This window comes from Panthera pardus, unplaced genomic scaffold, assembly GCF_024362965.1.
Source record: "Panthera pardus isolate Hobbes unplaced genomic scaffold, ASM2436296v1 HiC_scaffold_1, whole genome shotgun sequence".
Lineage (NCBI taxonomy): Eukaryota > Metazoa > Chordata > Mammalia > Carnivora > Felidae > Panthera > Panthera pardus.
In genome coordinates this window covers 41,225,941-41,251,665 of record NW_026526654.1, presented here as the reverse complement: position 1 = coordinate 41,251,665, position 25,725 = coordinate 41,225,941, and the positions used below count along the sequence as shown (strand labels likewise).

Here is a 25,725-nt window from a genome sequence, read left to right as displayed (position 1 = left end):
GGCCATTAGCCTTCTTGCAGTGGTATGTTGGCAGAGGGAATCTTCGTTAAATCTGAAACGATGAATGAAGTTTCCTGCTCCCCTTTATTGTGGTGAAAAGGACAAGTTCATAGGCAGCTAGTCTTAGTAGAGCAATGGCAATAACAGTTATTAGCGAAAAGTACCCATTTGTAATGACAAGGCAGGCGTAGTATCTAGGGAGATCTTGTTTTAGGGAGTTAGTTACTGCTCTCTTCCTCCTTCTGTCTGTTCATAAGTAATTGTCACCACATACTATGTGCTATTCCTTAAGCATACAAAATAAGTAAGAAAGATCTGGTTCACATAGGCAGGGAGAGAGAGAGACCCAAAGGAGATAAAACTCCTTTTACCATGAAGCTAAGCTCTGGTCGGTCTGGGTCTTCATAGCAGTTTGATGGCTTTGTACCTGCATTTGCCAGTTCATAATGGTCAAAGCCAAACCGAGTTTGTAAATTTCCCTTTATTGATGACTTATTTTGGTGTTAAATTTCTGATGGTTACAAGTGACTGTGTTTTAATTGTCTGATACTGCATTCTTAATCAAAGAAGTTTTGTAAGCAAACCTAACATTTTTTTTAAGTTTATTTATTTTGAGAGACATAGAGAGGGTGCGTGCACACACGTGCAAGCCAGCACGAGTGTGGGAGGGGCAGAGAGGGAGAGAGAATCCCAAGTAGGCTCTGCGCTGCGTGGACACGGGCTCCATGCCACGAACCGTGAGATCATGATTTCAGCTGAAATCGGGAATCGGATGCTTAACCAACAGAACCACCCAGGTGCCCCTAACCTGACTTATTTTTTATTTATGATGTTAAATCCAAGATCCCCAGGTCCTATTCTACCAGTTATTCAGGCATAGCAATCAGATAATAAGACACTGAACTTGTCATTAGTGACTGGCACTGTATGCTGGCCTGTCATTTGAGGGGTTTGTTAAGAGAAGTAAGCACCAACTAGTGTCAAGTAATAATTTCATTTACATTTTATGAATAAACAGAAGTGTAATAATCATTTGCCATAACCTTGCAACAGATCTGTAGAAGTCAGAATGTTTCTTTTTTTCCTCTCTCTCTCTCTCTCTCTCTCTCTCTCTCTTTTTTTTTTTTACTGGACTGAACTCCACTTACTTGAAGTTAGTGGATGTTACTAGGGCAAAATAGAAGAATATTTTAATTTGGGCATTTGTTTTTATTTCGTCTTTCTCTGGGTATTAATTTATTTTCTTGTCTTCCTCCCCACTATTTTTCAGTTCATTTTTTACTTAATACTGTGAAAACTCTTAGTTGCAAACAATTCTCCTTGGACTTCTAGACTTTGGATTGATTAACCTAGCAAAACATATTAATGTTCATTTCTCTAAAGCTGTGTGATCTAGCATGGGGCTTCTGTGAAACTATGATGCTATCTGCTAGAATTTATTAATGAAATAATTAGTTCCTCTACTAATCCGAATGTAGTATAGACTTCTAAAAGTATGTGTCTCTGTACATTGAAATAATCCATATCTTCTATGGCCATCAGTTTTGTCATTTTAAAACTAGAGCTGCAGACATTAGTCAAATGTTTTCCAGTGGTGAGAGATTAAAATGAATGACATGGTATTGATTTTTTTTTTTTTTTGTATTTTTCAACTAGCATCTGAACCTATTTCTTTGAAAAACTTAAAAAGGCGATCACAATTTTTTGAACAAGGTAAACTACCAAACTAACAATTCATGCACTTTCATGGACTTGTTCCCATTCTCCACTCTTTCCTAGTTGTCTGTGGTGCTGGGCACTGAGCCTTTCAATTGGCTGTCATGACCAAGCAACATAACCCATTTCCATTCTTTTCCTAGGGTCGTCAGGCTTTTCTTACAGTTCATGGGTCTACCTCTGTGGTAATGGGTCTTTGCGTGTCTTTGTATACCTGTGAATTTTTTTTGGTTTTCTAATTAAAAGATTGAGATGCTGTTAAACACACACTTATTTCTTTCCACTGGGTGACAGTAAGAAACGAGGAACTTCACTTACGCCTTACTGCTTCCTACGAATTGCATACTATTAGATTACACCAACATACAATTGTTGAACATTTATAAAAACTCTAATTTTTGATTATGGACCGTGCTCTTAATAAAGAGCAGAGTTGTTTATTGGTATTGGGGTGATGGCTCTGGAGTGTTACTAGGAGTGCTCTGTGGATTCTAAAGCAAATCAAATGTAAATTTTGGTTATACTTCCAACAACGTGCATCTTGAGAATCACTGTGTTGGTGTAGTTGAGCAGCTCTGCCTTATGTGCTAATGCGTGTGGCATTTCTTACCCCTGTCACGTCTGTCTAACGCCGTGTCTCACGAATGCATTTCCAGCTGTGCTGTGCTATCAAGAACTTAAAAGTAATAGCCAACATTTGAGATGCAATGGCACAGAGAGTAGTGTGCTGTTGGTGTCTAAATGTTGTTGTTTCTTACTTTTAAGATAATCAAAAATCCTTTACACACTTGTCTTACAGTATACTTCCTGGACTCATGGATTTTTTTTTTTTTTTTTTTTTTTTTTAGATCTGCTAGCCTTCCTTTGGCAAATTAAGGTTTCTTTTATCATAATAAGAATAGCTTATCAGCCATGCATGTGCAAGGTCTATTTGTGTCAGTATCCTTCCTGTTTTTGACATTTTTGTTAAATTCCTGTGTTTCTGTGGTAATTTAATTGAAACATTGTGATACTCCTAGCCCAAACTGGCTGAACTGAAACAATTCCTTTTCTTGCTCTGTTCTAATGTTCACTTACTTTTCTTCAACAGGCTATTTTAGGGAAGAACTTTTTGCTAAGTCTCAAAGCAGCTTTCTTAAAAAAAAAAATGTGCGAGTGAATAAATTTACCAGACAGCTGAGGTTTCAGGAAAATTAAATAAATACTGTATGATAATGCATTTCATGAAATTTGCTTACTTGTTTATAATCCTTGTCCTACATACAGACCCACATTTATGTAGTCCTCCTACGAATAAAAAGAGTGATACTAGGCCCATAGCCTTACACATGAAGTTGAATATCTGTGCTTCAAATAATAGGAGAGGGAAGGCAAAGATTTCTTGAACATGTTTTTGTGGGGTCTTATTTAAGGAAAGTTGCTTATTAGCAAGGAGACCTGGAAAATGTGATTGGGAGCTGTCACATCGTAATTGAACAGTGGCAAGTAAAATTTTTGATTTGTAGATGTTGTAACACTTGAAATTCTTTTTTTTCCCCCCTATTAGGCTGAGCTATGAGATACTACCAAGTCTATTCATAAAAGAACCCCGAAACCTCTTTAGAACACACCATCAGTCCAGCTCTAGAAACAGGAGCTAGGGTTCACCTTTGGCATCCACAGTTTCTCTCTCTCTCTCTCTCTCTCTCTCTCTTTAAATGACTTTGACTTTGGGAGGTAAAAAACAAGCAGATGAAATTAAAGAGAAAAACTAAGATACTGCTGTGGTTTAAAACAAATCGTTGACGTCCCTTAGTATACTGGCATACAAACAGCTGGTAAGACTTTCTGAAAAGAATTATTTCACAGAAATGAAAAAACTTATTGTCTTTTTCCTTTCCCACATGCTGCAATACAGGAAGCTCCGATTCTGTGGTTCCTGATGTAAGTAGTGTTCATTTGTTTTTGGAATAAATAAGGTGACCTTGGTGGGACCGAATTAGCACCGAGTAGCATTGCTTATTTTCAGTTGCATAAGAATTTATCAAGGAGCAGTCTTTCCAAGTTGGAAAGACCTATTTTGAGATGAAAAGCCAAGCCTCCTCTGGTACTGCTTAGGCAAAGGGTGGTATGAATAATTCATGTTAGCGAGAGTGCTTCAGTAGACGACTCAATGATGTCACATGTTCTTCCTTGTTTGCACATCTTCTCTTCTGACTGGTTAGCTTCCAGTTCCAACCCTCAGTGCCCCGAGTCGCTGGGCATGGGATCAAGAGGAGGAGCGGAAGCGGCAGGAGCGGTGGCAGAAGGAGCAGGACCGCCTTCTGCAGGTAGAGCAGAAATATATGGGCTCCCAGGAACTGGTCCCTGTCAACCAGCATCGTGAAGCAAATTAAAAAAAAAAAAAAAAAAAGTTAAAAGCTAATAACCTCATAATTAACAAATCTTTTGATAGGTAGCCCATCTTGTGTTAATTACATTTCTATTTTGAAACTTTCCCAGCCCTCTTTTTAAATAATTATTTACCCCGTGTATGTTTTAGAATGAGGCACTACAGTTTTGTGGAATTCTTACATGTGGGAAGTGTATGGGTTGTAAGGACTTAACACCCTTTACGCTGTGTGCTTATTCTGTTGCAGAGAAATCCAGCCCCCTTGCTAGCAAGGGGCTCTAATCAATTACAGCTGTGGTAGAGGGTGGCTATAGATTCAATTCTGAGTATCTACCCGTCCCTCATACTGTGTTTTAATTTGATATAAGCTATTTGTTTAAGTTTATTTATCTCGAGGGGAGAGAGAGAGACAGAGGGAGAATCCCGAGTAGAATCCATGCTGTCAGCGCAGAGCCCGACGTGGGGCTCGATCCCACAAACCATGAGATCATGAGCTGAGCCAAAATCTAGAGTCAGGCACTTACCCAACTGAGCCATCCAGACACCCCAATGTAATAAGCTATTTTGTACTTTAGGGATGGAAGTCCTATTGGTTAAAATAATATCACTGCCTTTAAAGATTGAGATGAATGGTAGAGCTAGAAAAAAATGCTAGTAAAACAGATTCTGTTTAACATCATTAACCTGTTAATTAACTAATTAACTAACATGCTGTCTCTTCTTATAGGAAAAATATCAACGTGAGCAGGAGAAACTCAGGGAAGAGTGGCAAAGGGCTAAGCAGGAAGCTGAGAGAGAGAATTACAAGTACCTGAATGAGGTAGTGTTGGAGTATGCTGTGTTCTCTGTCTTGGTGAAATTAGCTAAAAACCGGAAGATACTATATTTCACCTGGCTTTGGCCACATATTCACTTAACACAAGCTCTTTGGAAAATACAGTGAGCTTTGATTTGTCAGAATTTTGCTTTGATGTTTCAACCTTTCTCTTAGTTTCTGTAGAGTATCATTAAATAATTGTGTTAATCAACTCTAACTGCACCTTTGTCTTCTTCTGTCTCTGTCACCCATGTGTGGCTTTGTTGGCAGTGAAACTTTTACCATCATTCCAAGTGGAATTCCAGGCCAACTGCAATAAAGTCTCTAAAACTGACTATAGATCTGTCTTTATGACATCATAGAAAGACACAGATTTGGACGGGTTTCTTGTTCTCCCTGGTCACCTAGGAGCTGATGGTCCTGAACTCAAACAGCATTTCTCTGACTGCACGGGAGCCTGCTGTTGCCAGCTGGGAAGCCACCTGGGGTGAGGGGTCCAAGTCCTCCGACCGGGAAGGAACCCGAGCAGGAGAAGAGGAGAGGAGCCAGCAGCAAAAGGAGGGTGCGGACGAGGACCAGAGAAAGAAGCTGCAGGAGCAACTAACTCTTGAGAAAGAGAGGACACCGGAGGAGCCACAGTATCAGGAAGGGCAGGAGCAGAAGAGGCATCCGGCGGAGGCCGAGGAGCGCAAGCACCAGGCAGAGAGAGAGAGGGAAACTTCAGTCAGAATATACCAGTATAGAAGGTTTGTCCCACAGCCGAAGGGCACTGTCGTATTTTAAATTGGCTTGGCTTAGTTGTATCCGTTCCCCACTCCAGAGGCACTATGTTGATCCCTACCATCCATTCTCTACATAGACAGCCCAGTGGAAACCCTTTACATTGTACACCTGATCCTGTCACCTTACTTCCCTGCTTACATCTATTCAGATGGCTCTCTGTTGTGTTAGAACACCACCCAAGTCCTCGTAGTAACCTAGAAGGCTTGCACAAGCTGGGTCTTGGCCCTGTGGTCTACGTAGCTTCCTACTACTCTTCCCCTCACTCTGTCTGTTCCAGACACACTGGCCTCCTTTTCCTTCCTTGAAACTCTCCAATGCATCCTGCCCCAGGACTTCTGCATTTCTCAGTCCCTGCGCTTGGAGACGTCTTCCCTCACGCATTTGTTTGTCTTACTCATTTTCTTTAAGTCTCTGCTCAAATGTCACCTTCTCAGACTTTCCGGAATACCTCATCTAAAATATGTGTCTTTTCCCCACCCCTTCTCCCGACATACCATGCTTTATGTTATGTGTTTGTGGCCTTCCTGCCCACTGAAACATAAGAATTACATTTAATACTTCTTTGTTTGTTTGCTTCTCTAGCCCAGCCCTAGAACAGTAGCAGGTATACATCTGTGGGATGAATAAATTGCAAAATATGCTATTAGTAGTTCTGCTTTCTGCAGTGCTTGATTGAAATACTTGTGTTTAGTATCCAGAGGCCGTCTCATAAAGAGGCTAGAATAACATTGTTTTGGTATCAATTCCTCAAGCTCAGGAAAGGCATTGAAGTCTGATAGTTTTACCATAAACTCCTCTATCTTTTTAGGCCAATTGATTCCTATGATCTACCAAAGAGAGAGGAAAAATCCCCAGGGTTGCTTCCTAGTGACAGGTATGTAGGACATCTCATTGTAATATGGTTGGAATAATTGGTTTAAATGAATATTTGAGGGCTTGCCTAGATGTTTTGTAGGACTACTTTAACTTTTTCTGTGTGTGTGGGGGGGGTGGGATACAAAGATCTTGCTGGTTGATCTTTGTACGGACTAGCTTTTGCTGTGTAACCAGCTACCCCTAAACTTAGTGATTTAACATGGTTTTGTGGGTATTTTGGGGCTGATTCTAACTGGCAGTTCTTCTAATTGATTGGGCTCCTCATACATCTGCTACTGGTTTATTAGGCAGCTCTGCTTTGGGGAGTTGGCTGACTGTCAGCTGGGATGGTGAGGACAACTAGGCCATGTGTCTTTCAAGACCCAGCAAGCCAGTGCAGTCTTACGTACGTGGTGGCTGAGCAGAGAGAGGGAAAGCGAAGAAGCATGCAAGGCTCCTTGCAGTCTAGGTTCTGAACAAGCCCGCCAACACTTCTGCCACATTCCATTACCTAAAGTCACAGGCCAGCCCGAGTTCACAGAAGAGAGAAAAACTCTACCTCTTTCCGCGTAGGAGGAGCCACAATGCGAGGGGAATGGACGCTGGGTAGAAGTGTGTTCATCTTCGGCAATCTATCTTAATTTTTGTTTTAAAGAGGTTACAAGCAATGGCCTAAGCTTACTCGAAGTCATGTGTGGACATCTGAAATGAGAATTGCGGCCTTCCCTTAGGCTGATTAGAACTACCGGTCAATTCCAGTAAATGTTATATATGTCTTAAAATTCCCTGAAGTGTTAAATTTAATGTTTGAAAGTAACTTTAAAATGCTTTGCAGTTCTGAAACCATTAAGGACTTCTGGATAGAACTCTGTCTATAAATACCCAGTGTATGACCATTAATTTGTGTTTTCAGAGCTGACATTTCTTCTTTAGGAAGTTTGCCTTAGATATATGGAAAGAGTCATCTCTATGGGCAATGAGGATGACTGAGTAGGACTCCAAGTCGATAGGGAACATTAATATATAGGTAGTAATGGGCTGACATGAAGCTAGAAAATGTTTTAGCGATGGATGGCCTTATTTATAGTGAAGGTTTCTGGGTAATTGTGGATCATTAAAATGTGTATCTCTCTTTTTTAAAGATATGCATTTACTTATATATTTAAATAATCTTTACTTATGTGGCTTATTACCTTGAGAAAATAGATTGCAGAGGCAAAATCAGTAACTCCTGGAAATATAAAACACTGCTAGGCATTTGTGATGCAGCATGGGCTGAGAGGCATTAAGAGGTGTGGCTGGACACCTTGTAATAAAAGTATTTTCTGTGTTAATACAAATGAAACCATCATGAAAGTTGCTAACAGTTGTGATACATTATTATGTCCTACACATTATTATATGTTGTATATATGCACATGTATGCTCTATGCATACGTTATGTGTATGTATGATAACATATATTATTCGTTACCACCACTATCATTTGGAGTTCTCGTGCTTAAAGAGTGAGAATGAGAACAGCATGGGTTGATACAGAAACCTAAATGTTGCCATTACAAAGTCAGGTAACTTCATAGGTTCCCTATGCCAGCACGGGTGAGTACCTCTTTGCACTGCCAAGATAGCATTGGTCAGTGGCTGTTTCGGAGTAAGTACCCTAGTGCCCAAAAAGTCAACTTCTTGACCCTTGGGCAGCATGAAGGAAGTGGGGGACAGTATGATGTTAGGTAATCTGATGACAGATGTCTGGTATAGCCTGTGAGATCGAGATCTGGAAGAGAATCAAAGTACACAGATTGGTCAAAAATCATAGGCTTAATCATCCTACAAACTGGAGAGGATCTTCACATTTATATCTGCTTCAAGCATTAAGCTGTTTTCTCATTTAGAGACATCCCTGTTTTCTGCTACCTTGTACAACATGAAAAATTCCTTAGTATGAAAATAAATGTTGCTCTCAACAGACATAGGAAATAAATCAACTGCTTTAAAAAGCAATCTTTTTGGTGTTCTTACATCACAAATGTAAAAAAGATGTTCCTAATGAGACGTCTGTAACATGTTGTGTTTTGTTTTGTAGGAATAAATCCAGATCCACTACTGAACTGGATGATTACCCTACAAATAAAAATGGTAAATGTGAATTTTCCCCCCAAATTCCTCAGCACAGTTGCTTGTTTATGCTATCACACGCTATGATCGGTATTTTTAAAGTCAATATATTTCAGATTCATTAAGATTACATAATTAAAATACCAAGTATTTTTAGCATTTGTGTATAAAAACAAAACTATCTTGTGGTTATTTTGGCTTTACTTTATAATGGAGGGGGTACTGGGAGATTAAAATGGTTTTTAAATAGCTAATGAAATATGAGCATTTTTCAGTGCTGCTGATGGTTTTGTATAGATTTCATCTTGCAGCCAAGGAAATGGGACAGAAAAGTTTTCTGCAGAATACCAGGGGACTTAAAAATTGTTTATAAACTTGAAATTGTACATTTAAGTGCCAAGTGTCCCAAAGTCCGAAATGATAATCATTTCACTAACTTGGCAAAAATGAGCTGGAACCTGATATTATTAGTATAAAGTGTGCTTTTAGAAATGCATGTGGGGCGCCTGGGTGGCTCAGTCAGTTGAGCATCTGACTTCGGCTCAGGTCATGATCTCATGGTTTGTGGGTTTGAGCCCTGTGTCAGGCTCTGTGCTGACAGCTCAGAGTTTGCTTCAGATTCTGTCTCCTTCTCTCTCTGCCCCTCCCCCTTTCATGCTCTTGCTCTCTCTCTCTCTCTCTCAAAAAGAAATAAACATTAAAAAATTAACTAAAAAATTAATAAAAGGAATGCATGTGACTGAAATTATATAACTAAGCGGGGGTGGGGGGAACCCCAAGCATAAAGCATCATTTTAGAACAGGGTTTGTATATCAGTCTTTGGGTAAGCAGGGTGTTGGCCGGTTATATGAATGAATCGAAGGTCCAGGTGAGGATTGAGATGAATTTGGTGGACATGCCCACTGATGGATAGCTGCTTCCAGCTCCAGCCTGCTGCGGCTTTGTGGGAGAATGCAAGCCTGTGAGGGCCAACTGTTTCTGTTGTAAAAGAGAAGTTAATGAAAATCCACATTTTTAAAAAATCTTTTAAGTGCTGACAAGGATAAACAAAATTTAAAACCCTCTGTGAGCCAAACAACACATCTATAGCCCTAATTGGTCTAGTTTGTAACCTCTGGTTAAAGCTCATAGAATTTAGTTTGTTAGGTTCTATGATCACCTCCTTCTCCTTAACACATAGGACCTTCCATTATCTGGTCCTAGTGTAAATTTCCAGCTGTTATGCTGTCTTTCCTGGCAGGAACCCTTATCTTAAACCAAAATTTTTTCTTTCCCAGTTCCCAGTTTATCACATGCTTTCTGATCTTGTTCCTCTGGTCTTACTTGTTTGGATCTCTGAGTTTCTTTCCCCCCTGAATTAGCCCTAGCCACAATTAAAATCCAGCTTTAAGTACTTCAATCTTCAATGTTTGCTTTCTTCCCTTTACTAACTGTAAAGCTCCTGAGTAGCAGGCAGTGGAACTAACGAAATGAAGTATTTTGTTGAAAGACTCAGTTATGCCAATAAGGCACTTCTAAAATAGAAAATGTTTAATTTAAAATCTGACCAGGGGTGCCTGGGTGGCTCAGTCAGTTAAGAGTCTGACTTTGGCTCAGGTCATGGTCTCACGGGTTTGTGGGTTCGAGCCCCACATCAGGCTCTGTGCTAACAACTCAGAGCCTGGAGCCTGCTTCGGATCTGTGCCTCCTATTTCTGCCCCTCCGTTTCTCTCTCTCTCTCTCTCTTTCAAAAATAAAAAATAAAAAATAAAAAACCTGACCAAATTGATAAGCTGTATGCATACACAAATGTAAATGTAGGTATGTATGAGAAAACTTTGGCCTTTTTCACTGCTCACTAATGCAGAGAGGCGCCATGAATTTTGAAAAAAAATGACAACAGCAGTAAATGTGGAGAGTGAAAGGAAACAAATCCTGAGATGAAATTTCCTAATCCCAAGTTGAAAGGGGGAAAATACTTCAAAGTTATGGATGTTTTACCCAAATCAGAAATTAATCAGCTTATCCAATGAGACAAAGCCTTCAGGATAAAACTTCACTTAATTGTCATTCATATATTCAGCATCCAAATTCTGGCTTTGTCAGTTTCTTAGAGGACAAACAAATCTGATAACATTCCTCGGTTAGCATTTGGGTTACTTGACTATTTTTCAATTTCACAAAAGCTATTTCAGTGATAGAATGTGCTCTTATTCCTACAATTTGGTCATGACTTATTCTAGAACTTACACTCAGGAAGACTTGAGTCATGTCAGCTGGAGATGCAGGCATATATATCTTCCTCCCCCCGGAGAGAGTGTATGTTTTTTGAAACCGTGTCACAGCAAGCTTTCGACGAGCATGTGTTTGATTGATTTAATTTCATGAGGAAAGAGAAGCGGAAGAGAAAGTATTTCTAGATGATCATTTTGAAGCTTACTAGCACTGAAATCAATGCTGGTTGTTTCCTTTTTGGGAAGCCTGCTTAAGTCTTTCTGGGTGCACCTGTGACGTGCCTCTGGGTGTGGAACTGGAATTCGTAGGAATAGCGGACTTAACTTCTGTGTTCCCATGCAGCAGTCTTATTGAGAATTGATGTTAGCATATGTGCACAATGTCATATTTTTTGCTACGTTATATTTGGAAATTTATCCACTATCCAACCTCCTTTTTTTTTTTTTTTTTTAAATAATAGCTAATCCTGCAGTTTTTGATATGTTTTTAATTTAGGAAGCAGTAAATATTTAGACCGAATTGGGAGCACTAGCTCATCACAGAAGAGCTCCAAGAAGGAACAGGTGCCGTCAGAAGCAGAGTTAGAGAGACAGCAAATCCTTCAAGAAATGAGGAAGAGAACATCTCTTCACAATGACAACAGCTGGATCCGACAGCGCAGTTCCAGTGTCAACAAGGAGCCCATTTGTCTGCCTGGGATTATGAGAAGGTGCGAGAGTTTTTAGGAGTTAATTCCTCTTCTGTACCGTGAGGCAGATATTTAATTTCTGGACAGGAGAGTTGTTGTACTATTTTTTCTTATCTAAAATTCAGTGGAGAAAGGGCAGCACAGTTAATATGACTGGGCACATGTTCGAGCACTTATTTGAGGGCCAGACACATGCCAGTTACTTTGTCTACCTCATCTGACTTCCTCTGGGGAAAATGTTTTGAGGCAAGGATGGTGATTCTGTTCTTCCATATAAAGAAACTGTGGCTCAAGCCGGGAGTACACTTGGACAAAAACACGTGGCTAACAGGTTGCAAAGGTGGATGTGAAATTCTGAAGTAATGATTCAGTTGCTTAAAAAATTTATGCTGCTCTTTGTCCTTCCTTGGCTGCTGAACTGAGAAAATTAAGCCTGTTTGTTTATAATGAGCTAATGGTTCATTTGGAATCATAATAGCGTTTACACAGTGTGAAACCTAATTTTTATAACTTTAAGGAAAACATATAGATATAAATTAATTGAAAATGAGAAGATGAACATTTTGAAAGATGTTGATAAATGAATACTGAAGCTACTTTTATTAAGTATTTTGCCAGGTGACAAACTGAGGAAAATTTGGAACACATTACAAGGGCTAATTATCTCACTATACAAGGAACTTTCATAAATCAATAAATAAACCGTGACAACTTTATAGGAGCATAGACAGGTGGTATGAACAGATAGTTCACAGAAAAAGAAAGTAAACATATAAAAGGTTAACGCTACTCCTAAGACAACAATGATGTATCTCCTTATAAGATTTGTAGAGGCTTAAATATTGACTAATTCAATCTAGTCTTAGCAGTGGTATAAGGAAACAGGAATTATTTCTCCCAGTTGAGTGGAAAGTTTTTCAGTATTTATTCAGCAGAAGCTTTTATGTCTGTACCCATGTGAGCCACCTAGTTTCTGGCACTTTATCTTCTGAATGTATTTGGATAAATATGCAAAAGAGAGACCAAAGGATATATACTTAAGTATTATTGGCAATAGGTAAAAAGAAAAGAATCAGAATATCTGTGAATAGGAGTGTACTTAGTTCTTGCTAAACAACTAATGGCACATTGATGAACCCCAGTTTTGAGATGGTATATGATACAGCAATGTCTCTTTCATTCTTTCAGAGTTGTGTAATATTCTACCTTATCACAATTCTTATCACAACTGACTGGGCAGCACTTTGGATGATGTTGGTTGGGGGCACTCGGACAGCCCTTTTGAGCTGGTGTTGGCAAAAAAAAAAGTTACTTTCTCTTTTGATAAAGGATGAGATAGTACATCATTTTGACTTTGTAGGCCACATCAGTGTCTGTCACATATTCTTTGTTGTTTTTTTTATGACTGTTTGAAAATAAAAAATATCCTTAGCTCATGATTTGTGCGTATCCTGATGGTGGGCTGTAATTTGCTGACCTCTGATGTAGTTGCTGCACTGAGAGCTCATCTGGATATAAAAAAATTGTATATAGTGTGTGAAAAATAAAAATTTTGACTATGTTTAGTCTAACACCTGATATATATAAGTGCCTAAAATGGTATTTTTTGGTTCAATTTTAAAAATTAAGATATGTCTATTCAGCTGAATATTTAAAGGAAGAATGTAGTAGTTTATTTTTAAAAAATTAATATTTTCCACTTTGGTGTTTTTTATTTTATCTAAGCACCAAGTAAATACAAATAAATGAAGATTAATTGAATATAAAACATCATGATTCTGATGAAAAGAAACTTTAGTTATTAGTGGCAACTTTATATGTAACGGGACTCACTAGATTAATACCTACTTATAAAATACAGAAGGTAGATATTTTAGTGACTGTAATGATAGATTCTAGTTGAATGTATTATATAAGCTTAATTAACCCTTTCTGTGTTCAGAGGTGAATCTCTAGATAACCTGGATTCCCCAAGATCCAATTCCTGGAAACCATCCCCTTGGCTCAATCAGTCTTCAGGAGTCCATGCTTCCTCCTCCGTTCAAGACTTCAGTCGCCCACCACCTCAGCTGGTGTCCACGTCAAACCGTGCCTACATGCGGAATCCATCCTCCAGCGTTCCCCCTCCTTCCACTGGTTCTGTGAAGACCACCACCACGCCTTCTCCCACACCACGCAGCCATTCTCCTTCAGCATCACAGCTGGGCTCCCAGCTACGCAACAGGTGAGAACCCTAGTCTTGGGGTATTTTTTCATTAAAATTTCCCCAGAGTCTTGTCCAAGTTTTCTGGTGAAAACCAAAACCAAGCCTTTTGGAATCTGTCAAATTCAGCGTTCCTTTACCAAAATTAATTAAGGTTTTCTTAATAGCTTTCCATGCTGCCCTAAGAGCATTTACGGATGTCTTGTGAAGCCATTGGAGACCTTTGAAACATGTGCTTCATTGCCACTGTCCCGTTTGCTTGTGGTCTGTGCACACGTACTTGTGTAGTTCTCAACGTGGAAGCATAAAAATATACAGTAATTTGTAAATGCATTTGAAATTTATGAGTAAGAGCAGTATTGTAAATGTTTGACTTTTATTGAGACTATATGCAAACTCTTTTTTTAATAGGAACTGAGTGTAAAAGGAAAGCATTATAACCCAGCTCCATTGTCTGTGCAACTTTTAACAAGCTGGAGAAAAAATGTTAAGTAGTTAGATACTGCTTTTTTTGTTTTTGACTTTCAAACCATTGCTGGCTACTTACGTAGTTTGCCAATATTTTGTTCAGACTACAGAACCCAGTTCTGTAGGTTATATGATGCAGGAACTGGTTCGAGTCGTAACCATAGACCTAGACTCAGCTTGTCTTCTGATGTGGAGTAAAACTCAGACATCAGCCTGTGTTGGGTTTTGAGGTTTGTTAGCCTCTGCACAGACCCAGTGCTTCAAGAAACCGTGTGTATACTCCGAAGGGAGCTCTAGGCATATAGTACTTTCCATTGCAATGAAATACTGAAAAGTAAAAACATGGTGATTAATATTGGAATTTTTTTTAGCTATCAAATGAGGGATTTGTTAAGAAGACATAGCCATCTAAAATAATGTTACTTGTTCCAGGATCTCTAAAGTGTGTATCATGGAGTTTTGAATTAAGAAGGGGTACGAATTTGTGGTAAATGTGGGGAGAGATGAAGGCTATGGAGTTGGAGGAAGGCAGAGGACAGAATGTGCACTTACTTATCTGAGAGCTCTGCCCTACAAGAGCAGATAGGAGACGGGCTGTTGACTTTTTTGCCCTGGAAATGTCTCTCTCAAGGAGGCAGCATGGGCAGTGATACACTGTCAGTGTCACTACTGTGCTGGTACGATGGGAGGCAATGGTAAGAAGTGACCTTTACCTTCCCACCTGGGACAGGAGAGACATACATCCAGGGGAGAGTAGAACCCCTCCTTACCTATGTAAATGGTAGCTGTCAGCCAACTGTCACCCAGAGGCATCCTGGAAGCCAGAGGCACCGTCCGGAACACTGGGACTTCTGTGTTAACTAGAATAGCAAGTGAGTGAGAAAGAGGCTGGGAAAACAAGGTTGAGATGGTAGAGGAGATGTGATCTAAGGACAGTAATGTCAGGAGGTACAGAATGGACAAATTACACTGAAATTGTTCATTTGTACAAATAGGTGTCAAGGGTTTCGGAACCACCATGGAGATCCTTCAGGGTACAACATAGCATACTTTGATTGTCTGGTGACCACTCTCCTCCCACAGATACATACTTTCTTAAGTAGTTATTAATGTTAATGCCAGAGTGTGATTTTAAGTAACCTCGATTTGAGCAGATGAAAGCCTCCCTTCCATTCTTGTTCCGCGTCTAGGTCAGTCAGTGGGAAGCGCATGTGCTCCTACTGTAATAACATTCTGGGCAAAGGAGCCGCCATGATCATCGAGTCCCTGGGTCTTTGTTATCATTTGCATTGTTTTAAGGTGAGACGGAGACAGACAGCCTGTAGGCCCGCAAAGCTTTGCTTGGAGAGCGCATGGCTTCTTTGCGCGCTGGGTGTGGATGTGTCACTAACAAAACTCCGTGCTACATGCGTCAGTCTGTGCTGCACTTTGAATCACAAATTGCCTGTTCTCAAATCTTAAACTAGTTTCAAAAATTAAGTCCAGAAACACTATGTACTACCAGCCTCCAATCTGGTAAGATTCTAGAAGTCAAATTTACAGCTTATAAATGCTTCATCTAACATGCTGTCATAGGCATACCTGAAATAAAATTTACCAGTGTTATTAAGAGCATGGGGACATGCAATTCCAAGTGTCTGAAAGCTTAGCTTTACTAGGGAGAGTATGTGAAGAAGAACATTGTAAATATTTTTATAGCTGCAAAGCCTGCTTACACCTGGTGGGTTTCTGCCCATAGGAACGAAGCCTGTAATTACTTTTTTTTTTCTTCAATATCTATCTTTAGGGACACATCTATGTGATTCTAGAATTTGCATTGGGCCAGAAAGAGACTTTGGTTCTTATTCCTGGAGTCTCGCAGACCACAGCTTGTGTAAGCCTGTGTATTGCTGGCTTGAGTGGTTCCTGGGCAGAACAGAACGAGTCAAAGTAATTAGTGTTTGAACATGTGGAACCGATATATGTTGCCTTGAAGTGAAAGTGCCGTGTCCAAACGCTTGCCAGGCTGGTGCGGTGGGGACACTAGGTGTTGCCCACCCCAGAGGAAAGTGCCAGAAACCCACTCCTCATTTACCTCACTAGTTCATGCAATGCCTTATCCTCTCACATTCCCCTACAAGAAACGAAGACTGAATTCTTTCAAGCTAATCAGCAAATCATTTTTACTCTTTTGGTATACTTAGAATGATAATTTTGACTCTTAAAATTGGACTTAAGAATTCTTTAATGTCTCATCTGGCAGGCTTGATTTTCATCTACTAATTATCTTTTGGGCTTCCCCCCCCCCCCCCCTTTGCTGAAATGTATTTAAGAGCTTAGAAGCTGCATTCTGCTCAATCTTTTCTTGTTTTTACCTAAGAGTGCCCCAAGACTTCCTGAGCTGACTGACTGTGGTGGTTCTTTCTCGTTCCTCAGTGCATTGCCTGTGAGTGTGACCTCGGAGGCTCCTCCTCAGGAGCTGAAGTCAGAATCAGAAACCACCAACTGTACTGCAATGACTGCTATCTCAGATACAAATGTAAGAGAGCAAATCAGGGAGAAAATTTCTTGTCTTCTAAGGAGACCACGGGTTCCCGTGCATTTCCCTGAACCTGCATCCACATTCCCCTCAACCTCCCTGCCTTAGATGCCAGGCTTTAGGAATCTTAGTGTGTCCCCCTCAAAGAGGCTGCGGTGAGTGGGTCAGTGCTCCAATGCCAGCCACACACTGGTGGGTCAGGGGTGGAGAGTGAGGAATTGGAAAGGGATGTATGGCTGAAGCAGGACAGCATTCTGTGCTGTCTGCTCAGTGTTTGGAGAAACTTCTAATGACTCGAAGATATCAACAAACCAAAACAGACAGCTAAAATGATCCTTCTGGGTAGACTGTAAGCTGTTTTTTGGCAAAGAGTTGGTCCCTCATCATTAGCTGATTCCTATTAGCTAACAGTGGGCTTTGATTATGTGATTCAGAACATGACCAACTTTAAAACTTATGGTTTAAAAAAGGTAATAAAGAATAGTCAGTTTATGCTTTGTTGCTATACAATCATATATCCATATATACAATATTTTAAAAAGGAGAACGTTTATTCTGATTATATGGTGTTTCAGTATCATTTTTGGAAAAATTGAGTTTTTTAAAAACTTCACATGCTGGTTTGTGTCTAAGCACGTTTTTGTTTGTGTGTTAATAAAACATAAGATAGCACAAATAGATTGCATATTGTTTATAGCCACATAAAGACAACTATTACTGCTGTTTATATTTTGAACCTTGATGCTGGTAACATGTGTTTCTTCCTTATTGTGAAAGGGTGTTACAAGTGGTATCAGCAAAACCATTTGCTTTTGAACTCTGAGGTATTTATATGGCCCTTTATGTGAAGAGTGCTTTGAAAATGGTTTCAGCTCAGTCAACTCTCTCTTATCTGTCAGCGGGTTGTGAACCTTCTCTCCCCAGCATCCCATCCTTTGGATGCGACCACTGAGGTTGGAGAGTGGCAAGGCTGGGCATGTAATGGCGGGAGTGTGTGTATGTGTGTGCGCTTTTCTCTCTTTAATCAAATTCCCAAGCCAAATATATTTGATCTTTGGAATCTTCAGGGGAAAATTGCCCATGCCTTTTCTCTCCTCCAGTACAAATAATAGAGAGTTGAGTGTAATTTCTATATTAGCAGTTTATTTTTATAAATAAAGAATTTTAGAAACGAGGCTGTGATTTGCCTAGCTTTACCCTAAGTGAGTGACAAGGTCACGCTTTCTACCTCACGGGGCCATTCTCTGAGTGATTACCACTATGTATCCCAGGCAGCGATACTCAAGTATTTCTCAGGCCTAAGTACTTTTCTTTTTTTCTCCTTGCCCGATCAGCTGGACGGCCAACCGCCATGTGATGTAAGCCTCCCTGCGAAAGCACTGTTGCAGATAGAAGAAGAGGTGGTTGCTGCTGATGTAGATCTATAAATACATGTTGGATTTCTTTTGTGCTCTTTTTTAAAAAGGATAACACTTTTTTTTTTTTTTTTTTTTTTTTTTTTTTTTTTTTGCCTCTCTAGATTACACCAGAGCATTATAGTCTTGGTAGAACGTGTATTTTGTTGTTGTTGTTTATTTATAAGAAGGTAATTCTGTATGGGGGGAAAAGTGCAGTATTTACTTTTTGAAGTCAGCATCTTAAAAAGCACAAGGGAAAAATAAGAACTTCAAAATATTTTTGGCGCTGATAATGATCTAGTTTGACTTTCTAGTGGTGTTTTGAAGAGGGTTATTTTATTGTTTCTTTTTTAAAAAGGTTCTGAAACATTATTTGAAATAGTTAATATAAATATATGATTGCATTTGCTGTTTATTGTAATGTATACTAAATTAATACAGAACCGTATAGAAAATGTCACTAAAATCTACCCACAAATTTGCCTTCTGTATCCTTCTTTTCATCTATGTAATATTGTGCTTTTTTTTTTTTTAAGAAAAACTTTTAGCATACGTGACATTTTATTTGCTTGATGAAGAGATCTCTATTTTCTTCAGAGTTGTCGCTAAGCAGTTCTCAATAGAAAGCTGCTGTTTTTCATTAATACAAAATCATCAGGGTTTGTATACCAAAAGTTCTCTCCAGGAACTAACAAGCCTTTCTGTTCATTGCATTTGTAAATAAACTTGCTGTTGCATTAAGGAATGGTTCTCCTTTTTCTTCTCTGTGTGTGTGTTTGTCTACCTCCCAAACCTTTTAATCCTATTTCAGTATGTGGCTTTTCTTGATATTTTTTTATTTAGCGTCTTTACTGAGATATAAACTAACATATAATCAATTTCATATATTTAAACTGTACGATATGACAAGTTAAATATGTGTGAATACCTATGAAATTATCACCATACTCTTGATGTTGTTTTATGTGGAAAACTTTCACTAGGAACTTTATTTTAGAGGGAAGGTTATTTCTGAATACAGTACACTTCCATAGTAAGAGGTGAAATGGATAGTACATTGTTGAATCATTTGGTTAAAATCTTCATTCTTCTGCTTCCCCGATGATAAAAGAAAATAGTGGTTTAGAAAAACCTTCATATGTTTTCAGTCATATGTGGATTTTGAGAAACTTAACAGAAGACCATGGGAGAAGAGAAGGAAAAAAGATAGTTACAGAGAGGGAAGCAAACCATTAGAAACTCCTAAATACAGAGAACAAACTGAGGGTTGATCAGGGTGGAGAAGCCAGGGGTGGGAGGGGGAGGCAATGGGTGATGGGCATTGAGGAGGGCACTTGTTGGAATGAGCACCGGGTATTGTATGTAAGTGATGTATCACGGGAATCTACTCCTGAAGCCAAGAGCACACTGTATAGTATGTTACCTAACTTGACAATAAATTTTATATATTAAAAAAAATCTATGTAGAAAAAAACACATGTACTTTGTTTTAGAAATCTGGAATGGCAATGTAAGAATAGAAAACTAGCATGTTTTGAGCAAAAATATCAACTTGCATGAATCTTTTGTAACAAAGCAGAGTAGATAATTCTAGGGTATGAGAACTGTATTCGGAATAGGTTAGAAATAAGCTCTAATATGGGAGAAAATTTAAAATTTAGTTTGCTCTTATTTTTTAGTACTTATTTAATCTAAAATAAAGAATGTGCTTCCTGGGGCGCCTGATTGGCTCAGTTGGTAGAGCATGATTCTTGATCTCAGAGTTGTAAGTTTAAGCCCCACGTTGGGTGTAGAGATTACTTAAAAATAAAATCTTAAAAAAAATGTGCTTATTGATGAAAATTTATCAAATGCCTCAAAGCATAAGTTTCTCAATTCCCAAACTCCAATGACAAGAGCTCTGTTTGGATTCATTCTGTATACATTTACCCTACATTCTTGGTTAACACTGGATTGTGAATTTTTCTGTGTTCTTAAAATCGTTTCTATTTATCTTTATTAATGGTTAATATTTAGTTGATGATTCTAATGGGCATATTTCAGTTGTTTCTAGTAAGCATTTTAATATATGTAATGATTACATATTTACATATAAATGTATTTCTTGCTTAAATCCTGTAATGGACTCTTTGATCATTTTCTTTTTTCTTTTTTTAAAGTTTATTTTGAGAGAAAGAGCACAGGGAGGGAGGAGCAGAGAGAGGAGAGAGAGAATCCCAAGCAGGTTCTGTGTTGCCAGTGCAGAGTCCAGCATGGGGCTCTATCTTACCAACTGTGAGATCATGGCCTAAGCCAAGATCAAGAGTTGGACACTTAACTGATTTAGCCATCCCAGTGCCCCCATTTTATCTCTTTATGTTGTCATAGATATGAATTTACTGACCCAGGATATAAGCGCATGCTTAAAATATGCATTTTAAGACTGTCACAATATATATTGCCAAAGTGTTTTCTGGAAAGATGCTACCAGCTTAGATCCCATGAGCAGCACATGGGCTTGTCCATTTCACTGCATGCTTGCCAAAATGAGTTTCTATTGCCTTGTTGTCTGCCTGACACGCAGTAGCCCTCAATATGTAGTAGCTGCAGAAATTAATAAACTGCTTCAATTTGTCATGTTAATTGTGCTGCTTCTTGCCTGTAGCACAAGCTTTAGTTCTTACATCATGATTTTAGTTTTCTGATCTGACATTTTTTCTGTTACTCCTTTTCATCTAAGTCTCTTGTGTTTTCATCTTTTTTTTTTAACATTTATTTATTTTTGAGACAGAGAGAGACAGAGCATGAGCAAGGGAGGGTGAGAGAGAGAGGGAAACACAGAATCTGAAACAGGCTCCAGGCTTTGAGCTGTCAGCACAGAGCCCAACGCGGGGCTCGAACTCATGGACCGTGAGATCATGACCTGAGCCGAAGTTGGACGCTTAACTGACTGAGCCACCCAGGTGCCCCAGTCTTGTGTTTTCACCTTATCTGTTCACTTTTCATCTCATTATGTTCTCACGACTTTTTTCTCATGTTTCTCACATTATCTTGCTTAGTGATATCAATTTTGTTAGTATAAATTGTTAAGACAGTTTTCAGAGGTTTTCTTCTAAGACACTGGTTCTAGATACCTTTGTAGAAGCACATGAGTATGTGTTACTTCATCTAGGAACAAGGAAAGATTCAGTCATTCAGTATTTTTTAATTGTACTTTATGTCCCAGGTAGTTTTGGGCACTGTAGATAGAGCAACAAATCAATACAAAGTCTTGCTTCTGATTGGGCTTAGATTTCAAGTGGGGGGAGAGAAAGGATAAGTGCAGGAAAATGTAATTTATAATAAGGGCATCGAAAAACAAATGACCCAAGGTATAAGGAGGATCGACAAGTGTGAAAATGAGAGTTTGGCCATGCATTTTGTTTGTTTGCTTGTTTTTTGTTTTTTTGTTTTGTTTTGTTTTGTTTTGTTTTGTTTTGTTTTGTTTTGTAAGGGTTGTCAGAGACTGCCTCTTTGACCTTTGAGCCAAGCCCTGAAGGAATGAGGGAGCAAACCTTACAGGTACTTGAGAGGAAAGCATTCCAGACATAGAGGAGAGCAAGTGCAAAAGTCTTGAGGTAGGAGAATACATGCTGTGTTCACGAAGCAACCATGGGGTTCGAACAGAATGAAAGGGTGGTAGGAGATGTGGAGAGGGAAGGCACAGGTCAGCGGGCTGTTATAGGACTTTGGACCTTACTTTGAATGAGACAAAGAGATGTCGGAGGGTTGAGCAGAGGAGTGAAATGAATTACGTTTTATAAGGACTACAGACCACTGTGTGAACTAGAGATTGGAGAAGGGCAAAGGTAAAAGCAGGGAGATGAGTTTGGATTCTATTGAAATGGTCCAAGCAGATGATGTTTTCTTCAACAGGGTAGGGGCAGGGGAGGGAAGGAGGAGTAGGCAGATTATATGGCGTGTGCATGGGTCTTGCAGGTGAAGCTGACAATTCGATGATGGACTGGATGGAACAGGAGAGAAAGGGAAGAGTCAAAGTCTATAGTATTGTCTTGAGGAACTGAAAAATGGAATCTTCATTTCTTGGAAGGGGTCAGGTTGTGGGTAAAGCACATTTGTGGTAGTGGGGCAGGGAGATCAGAGGTTTGGTTTTTAAACAGGGTAAAGGTTGAACAGTCTATAGATCATGAAATGACAGTGTAGAGTAAGCAGCTGGCTAGGCATGTCTGGAGTTCAAGGGTTCAGAGATGAATGTAGAGCCCATCAGTATATAGCTAAAACTAAAGCCAAGAACCAGGAAGACTCATCTGGATTCTGAGTAAATAGAGAAGGTGTCCAAGGACAGCACTAACTTCAGAAAGGAAAGTAGGATGAAAGTTTGTTGTATTCAAGAATGTAAACTTGGCATTTTACCTAATTTTCATTTATATCACAGGGTGAGAACTAGCCAAACAAATTAGAAACTATCTGGATTCCAATGAAGAGAAACAGAATAATAAGCACTGCCGGTTAGAATTGAGGGATGTGTCTAAAAGGGTATGTCAGGGTTGGGATTCAACTTGTTTTATTTAGCACTTTAACATCCATCCCTGCAATCTGAAAGAGGGATTAAAGGCATGCTAACGCAAGTCCCAGTTCATACCAGTAAAAATGGCATTAAAAAAACCCTAATTTGTGTTTAAAATTCATGTGTATGGGACAGGAAAAACCAACTTCCAGATTCTTGTCATAAAACACATAGGTGCTGGGAGTATATTTGATGAAGACAAAGCAATCCTTATTCTCGTATGGAGGAGACAGGCACACCTCCACAAGATTCTAGTACATGGTATAAGAGGCCGGGGAAATAGAGTGTGTGAGAATCCGTGTGTCCTTTATACTAAGGGAGTAGAAGTGACTTCACTGCAGAGTTGCTATTTGAACAGCATCTTTAAGAGCAGATACAACCTTGGCAGATCTTGTAGATGGGACAAAATACCCCTTGAGTTGAGATCAAACTCCCAGAATTTGTTCCCTTACTTTGTTTTCCCAACAAAACCATACGCCGTTTGGTATGTTTTGCAGAGGAATGGGAATATTCCTCGGTAGTCTGTTTGTGGTAGTGTATCCATGAAGCCATGAGGATCTTCCCAGGTAGGGAGACTACAAAAAGGAATAAGGTTAGAGATCATGACTCCAAAACCTGAAGTGAAAAAATAGCTCTGGGACCTCAAGCTTGGAGAGTGTAGAGACTGATACTGTTGTGAGAGAGTTCTGTTTTAGACTTAACTGTAAACTTGACATATGAGAAGGGTCTGAAGGTAGCTGGGTTTAAATAGAAAAAAATGGTGGGGCATCTGGGTGACTCAGTTGGTTAAGTGTCCAACTCTTGATTTCGGCTCAGGACATGATCTCACGGTTCATGAGTTTGAGGCCTGTGTTGAGCTCTGCACTTATTTGCCTATATTTGAACCAAGCGTAATCCCATATTTTGGTAATCAGGACCCCGTTAAGTGGAGTCCAACTTCCAAATCATGCTATTGCTAATTAGAGTATCATGGAGTAAATGTTGCAGAGTCAACCACAACGTGTACCACAGTTGTTAGCCTTTATGAATGCTCTGGAAAATTGAGTATTTGCATTGTGCAAGACTCTGTCTTGCTTTCATAATCAACACCTTGTCAGTGAGGTTTTTTTTTTTAATGTTTGTTTTTGAGAGAGACAGTGCAAGTGGGGGAGGGGCAAAGAGGGGGGTGGACACACAATGTGAAGCAGGCTCCAGGCTCTGAGCTGTCAGCACAGAGCCTAACGCAGGGCTCGAACTCATGAACATTGAGATCATGACCTGAGCCAAAGTCGGACGCTCAACCGACTGAGCCACCCAGGTGCCCCTTTGCCAGTGAGTTTCTTAAAGAACAACACAGAACAGGAGAAGGAATGAGAATATTTTATCATATCCAACAAGGAAAGGACCATATGAGGGAGTAGTTGCTAGAACAGTTAATATGTTCAAGCAAATAAAGATCAACTCATGGTGGTGATGAGGGGAAAAATTGGGAAATGATAGTTTATGAATACTTTGTGAATATGAATGTACAAAACAGTCATGCTTTTTCAGGTTTCTTATATAAAAATTCATAAAAGGATATCAAGGGTTAAATACTCATCTCTTTATGACTAAATTTTAAACTTCTTAAGATTTTGGATTTTATATGTTATAATCCCATGATATTGTTTAACACATTCAGTTGACCCCATAACTCTCAAAGATCTGTTTGACAACTCTCTGTGAAGCTTTTTAAAAAATGTTTATTTAGTTTTGAGAGAGAGAGCCTGGGGGAAGAGCAGAGACAGAGGGGGAGAGAGAATCCTAAGCAGGCTCTGCGTTGTCAGCACAGAGCCTGATGTGGGGCTCAAACTCATGAACCATGAAATTGTAGCCTGAGCCAAAGTCAGACGCTTAACTGACTAAGCCACCCAGGCACCCCTGTGTGAAAATCTTTAGTGCTTATGCTATCAAGATCCTCAAAGCTCTTCTTCAATAGTATTTTCAACACCAATTTTAGAATACAATCTTTGGAAGGTTATTAAAACTTCTTGGTATTAAAATTAAAGAAAAAATAGGATTTATTTAGCATTCCATAGGAGCATAGGAGAGGCCTGGCAGAAATCAGGAAAATGATTTAATGTAGCAGTGTTTTCTAGGTTACATTCAGACTTTTAGCTTGCATATTTTTGTGTGCCAATTGCTGCTACTTTTTTTTTTTTTAAGCTAAAATGCCTTATTAGATCCATAATGAATTCGGTGTCACAGACCTGCATGTGAGGCATTGATCTGCCAGTTGCCACTTCAGGCTAAATAGAGAGTTCCTCTTACATTTGTCAGAGGCTCATTCACCTGTTCAACCTGTTCTATGGTGTCAGGAAAACAGCCCTCAAAGATGGCCAGAGGACGTCTGTGGGTGCTCTCAAATCCATTTCTTCTTCCAGATCAAACCAGCTCCCTCTGATCACAAGTCATAAAATGCTCAGTTTGTGGCAGTTTTAAGTTCAGAGGTATAGTGAGGTTTCAGACGTCCTCGATGCCTTCATTCTGAATATGTGTAAATTGTAGTCTGGGGAGTATAGCCCCAAGCCGAAGAGGAGGCCAGGTGAAGTGGATAGGAGAGAGAGAGAGAGAGAGAAGAAAGAGCCTCTCCCTGGTTCACCTTCACAAATGTTTATTGATTGTTTGCCATGTGCCAGGTTAATTAGGGACATAATAGCACGTGTGGTATTTTCATACTATGAAGTTCAGCTATGAAAATGACTTTTGTCATTGAAATTAATATCTACTTACAGCCCCGGTCCATCTGAAGGCAGAAAACTCAGATCTAGTCTATTTGTTCTCTCCAACTTTTTCAGATTTAGATCCCGTCAAATCAGGATTTTCCCTTGGGTGGCACCTGCCCTTTGGCCTTGGTCACCTCGGGGCAGAGTCATGGCCCTGTGGAGGGTCTGTGGAAGCACTTTGTTCTCCCCGGTTTCTGTGCCGATGTTCACTGCAGTCCTGTTGTCCTCTCTGATCTTTCGACTTGGTCAGCCCTACATGATAGCATCCACTGGGGTGTCCCCTTTCCCA

At 39.5% G+C, this 25,725-nt stretch overlaps 1 protein-coding gene across 23 annotated transcripts in view; it reads left to right on the top strand.

Moving 5' to 3' along the window:
• LMO7 (LIM domain 7) overlaps positions 1–18,887 on the top strand; it is a 192,942-nt gene extending 174,055 nt beyond the window's left edge. For 11 of the 23 annotated variants that reach the window (XM_053897305.1, XM_053897562.1, XM_053897810.1 and 8 more), the window contains 13 exons: positions 1,657–1,713; positions 1,860–1,901; positions 3,614–3,639; positions 3,921–4,025; positions 4,815–4,910; positions 5,316–5,650; positions 6,496–6,561; positions 8,626–8,678; positions 11,368–11,581; positions 13,503–13,784; positions 15,422–15,530; positions 16,647–16,749; positions 18,084–18,887. In XM_053897305.1, the coding sequence (XP_053753280.1) occupies positions 1,657–1,713; positions 1,860–1,901; positions 3,614–3,639; positions 3,921–4,025; positions 4,815–4,910; positions 5,316–5,650; positions 6,496–6,561; positions 8,626–8,678; positions 11,368–11,581; positions 13,503–13,784; positions 15,422–15,530; positions 16,647–16,749; positions 18,084–18,106 (1,511 nt within the window). In that variant the 3' untranslated portion in view covers positions 18,107–18,887. Of the gene's footprint in view, positions 1–1,656; positions 1,714–1,859; positions 1,902–3,613; positions 3,640–3,920; positions 4,026–4,814; positions 4,911–5,312; positions 5,651–6,495; positions 6,562–8,625; positions 8,679–11,367; positions 11,582–13,502; positions 13,785–15,226; positions 15,378–15,421; positions 15,531–16,646; positions 16,750–18,083 lie in introns of those variants that run through there. The other 12 variants (XM_053897832.1, XM_053897767.1, XM_053897652.1 and 9 more) reach the window with 7 other exon arrangements.
• The last annotated feature ends 6,838 nt before the right edge of the window (positions 18,888–25,725 follow it).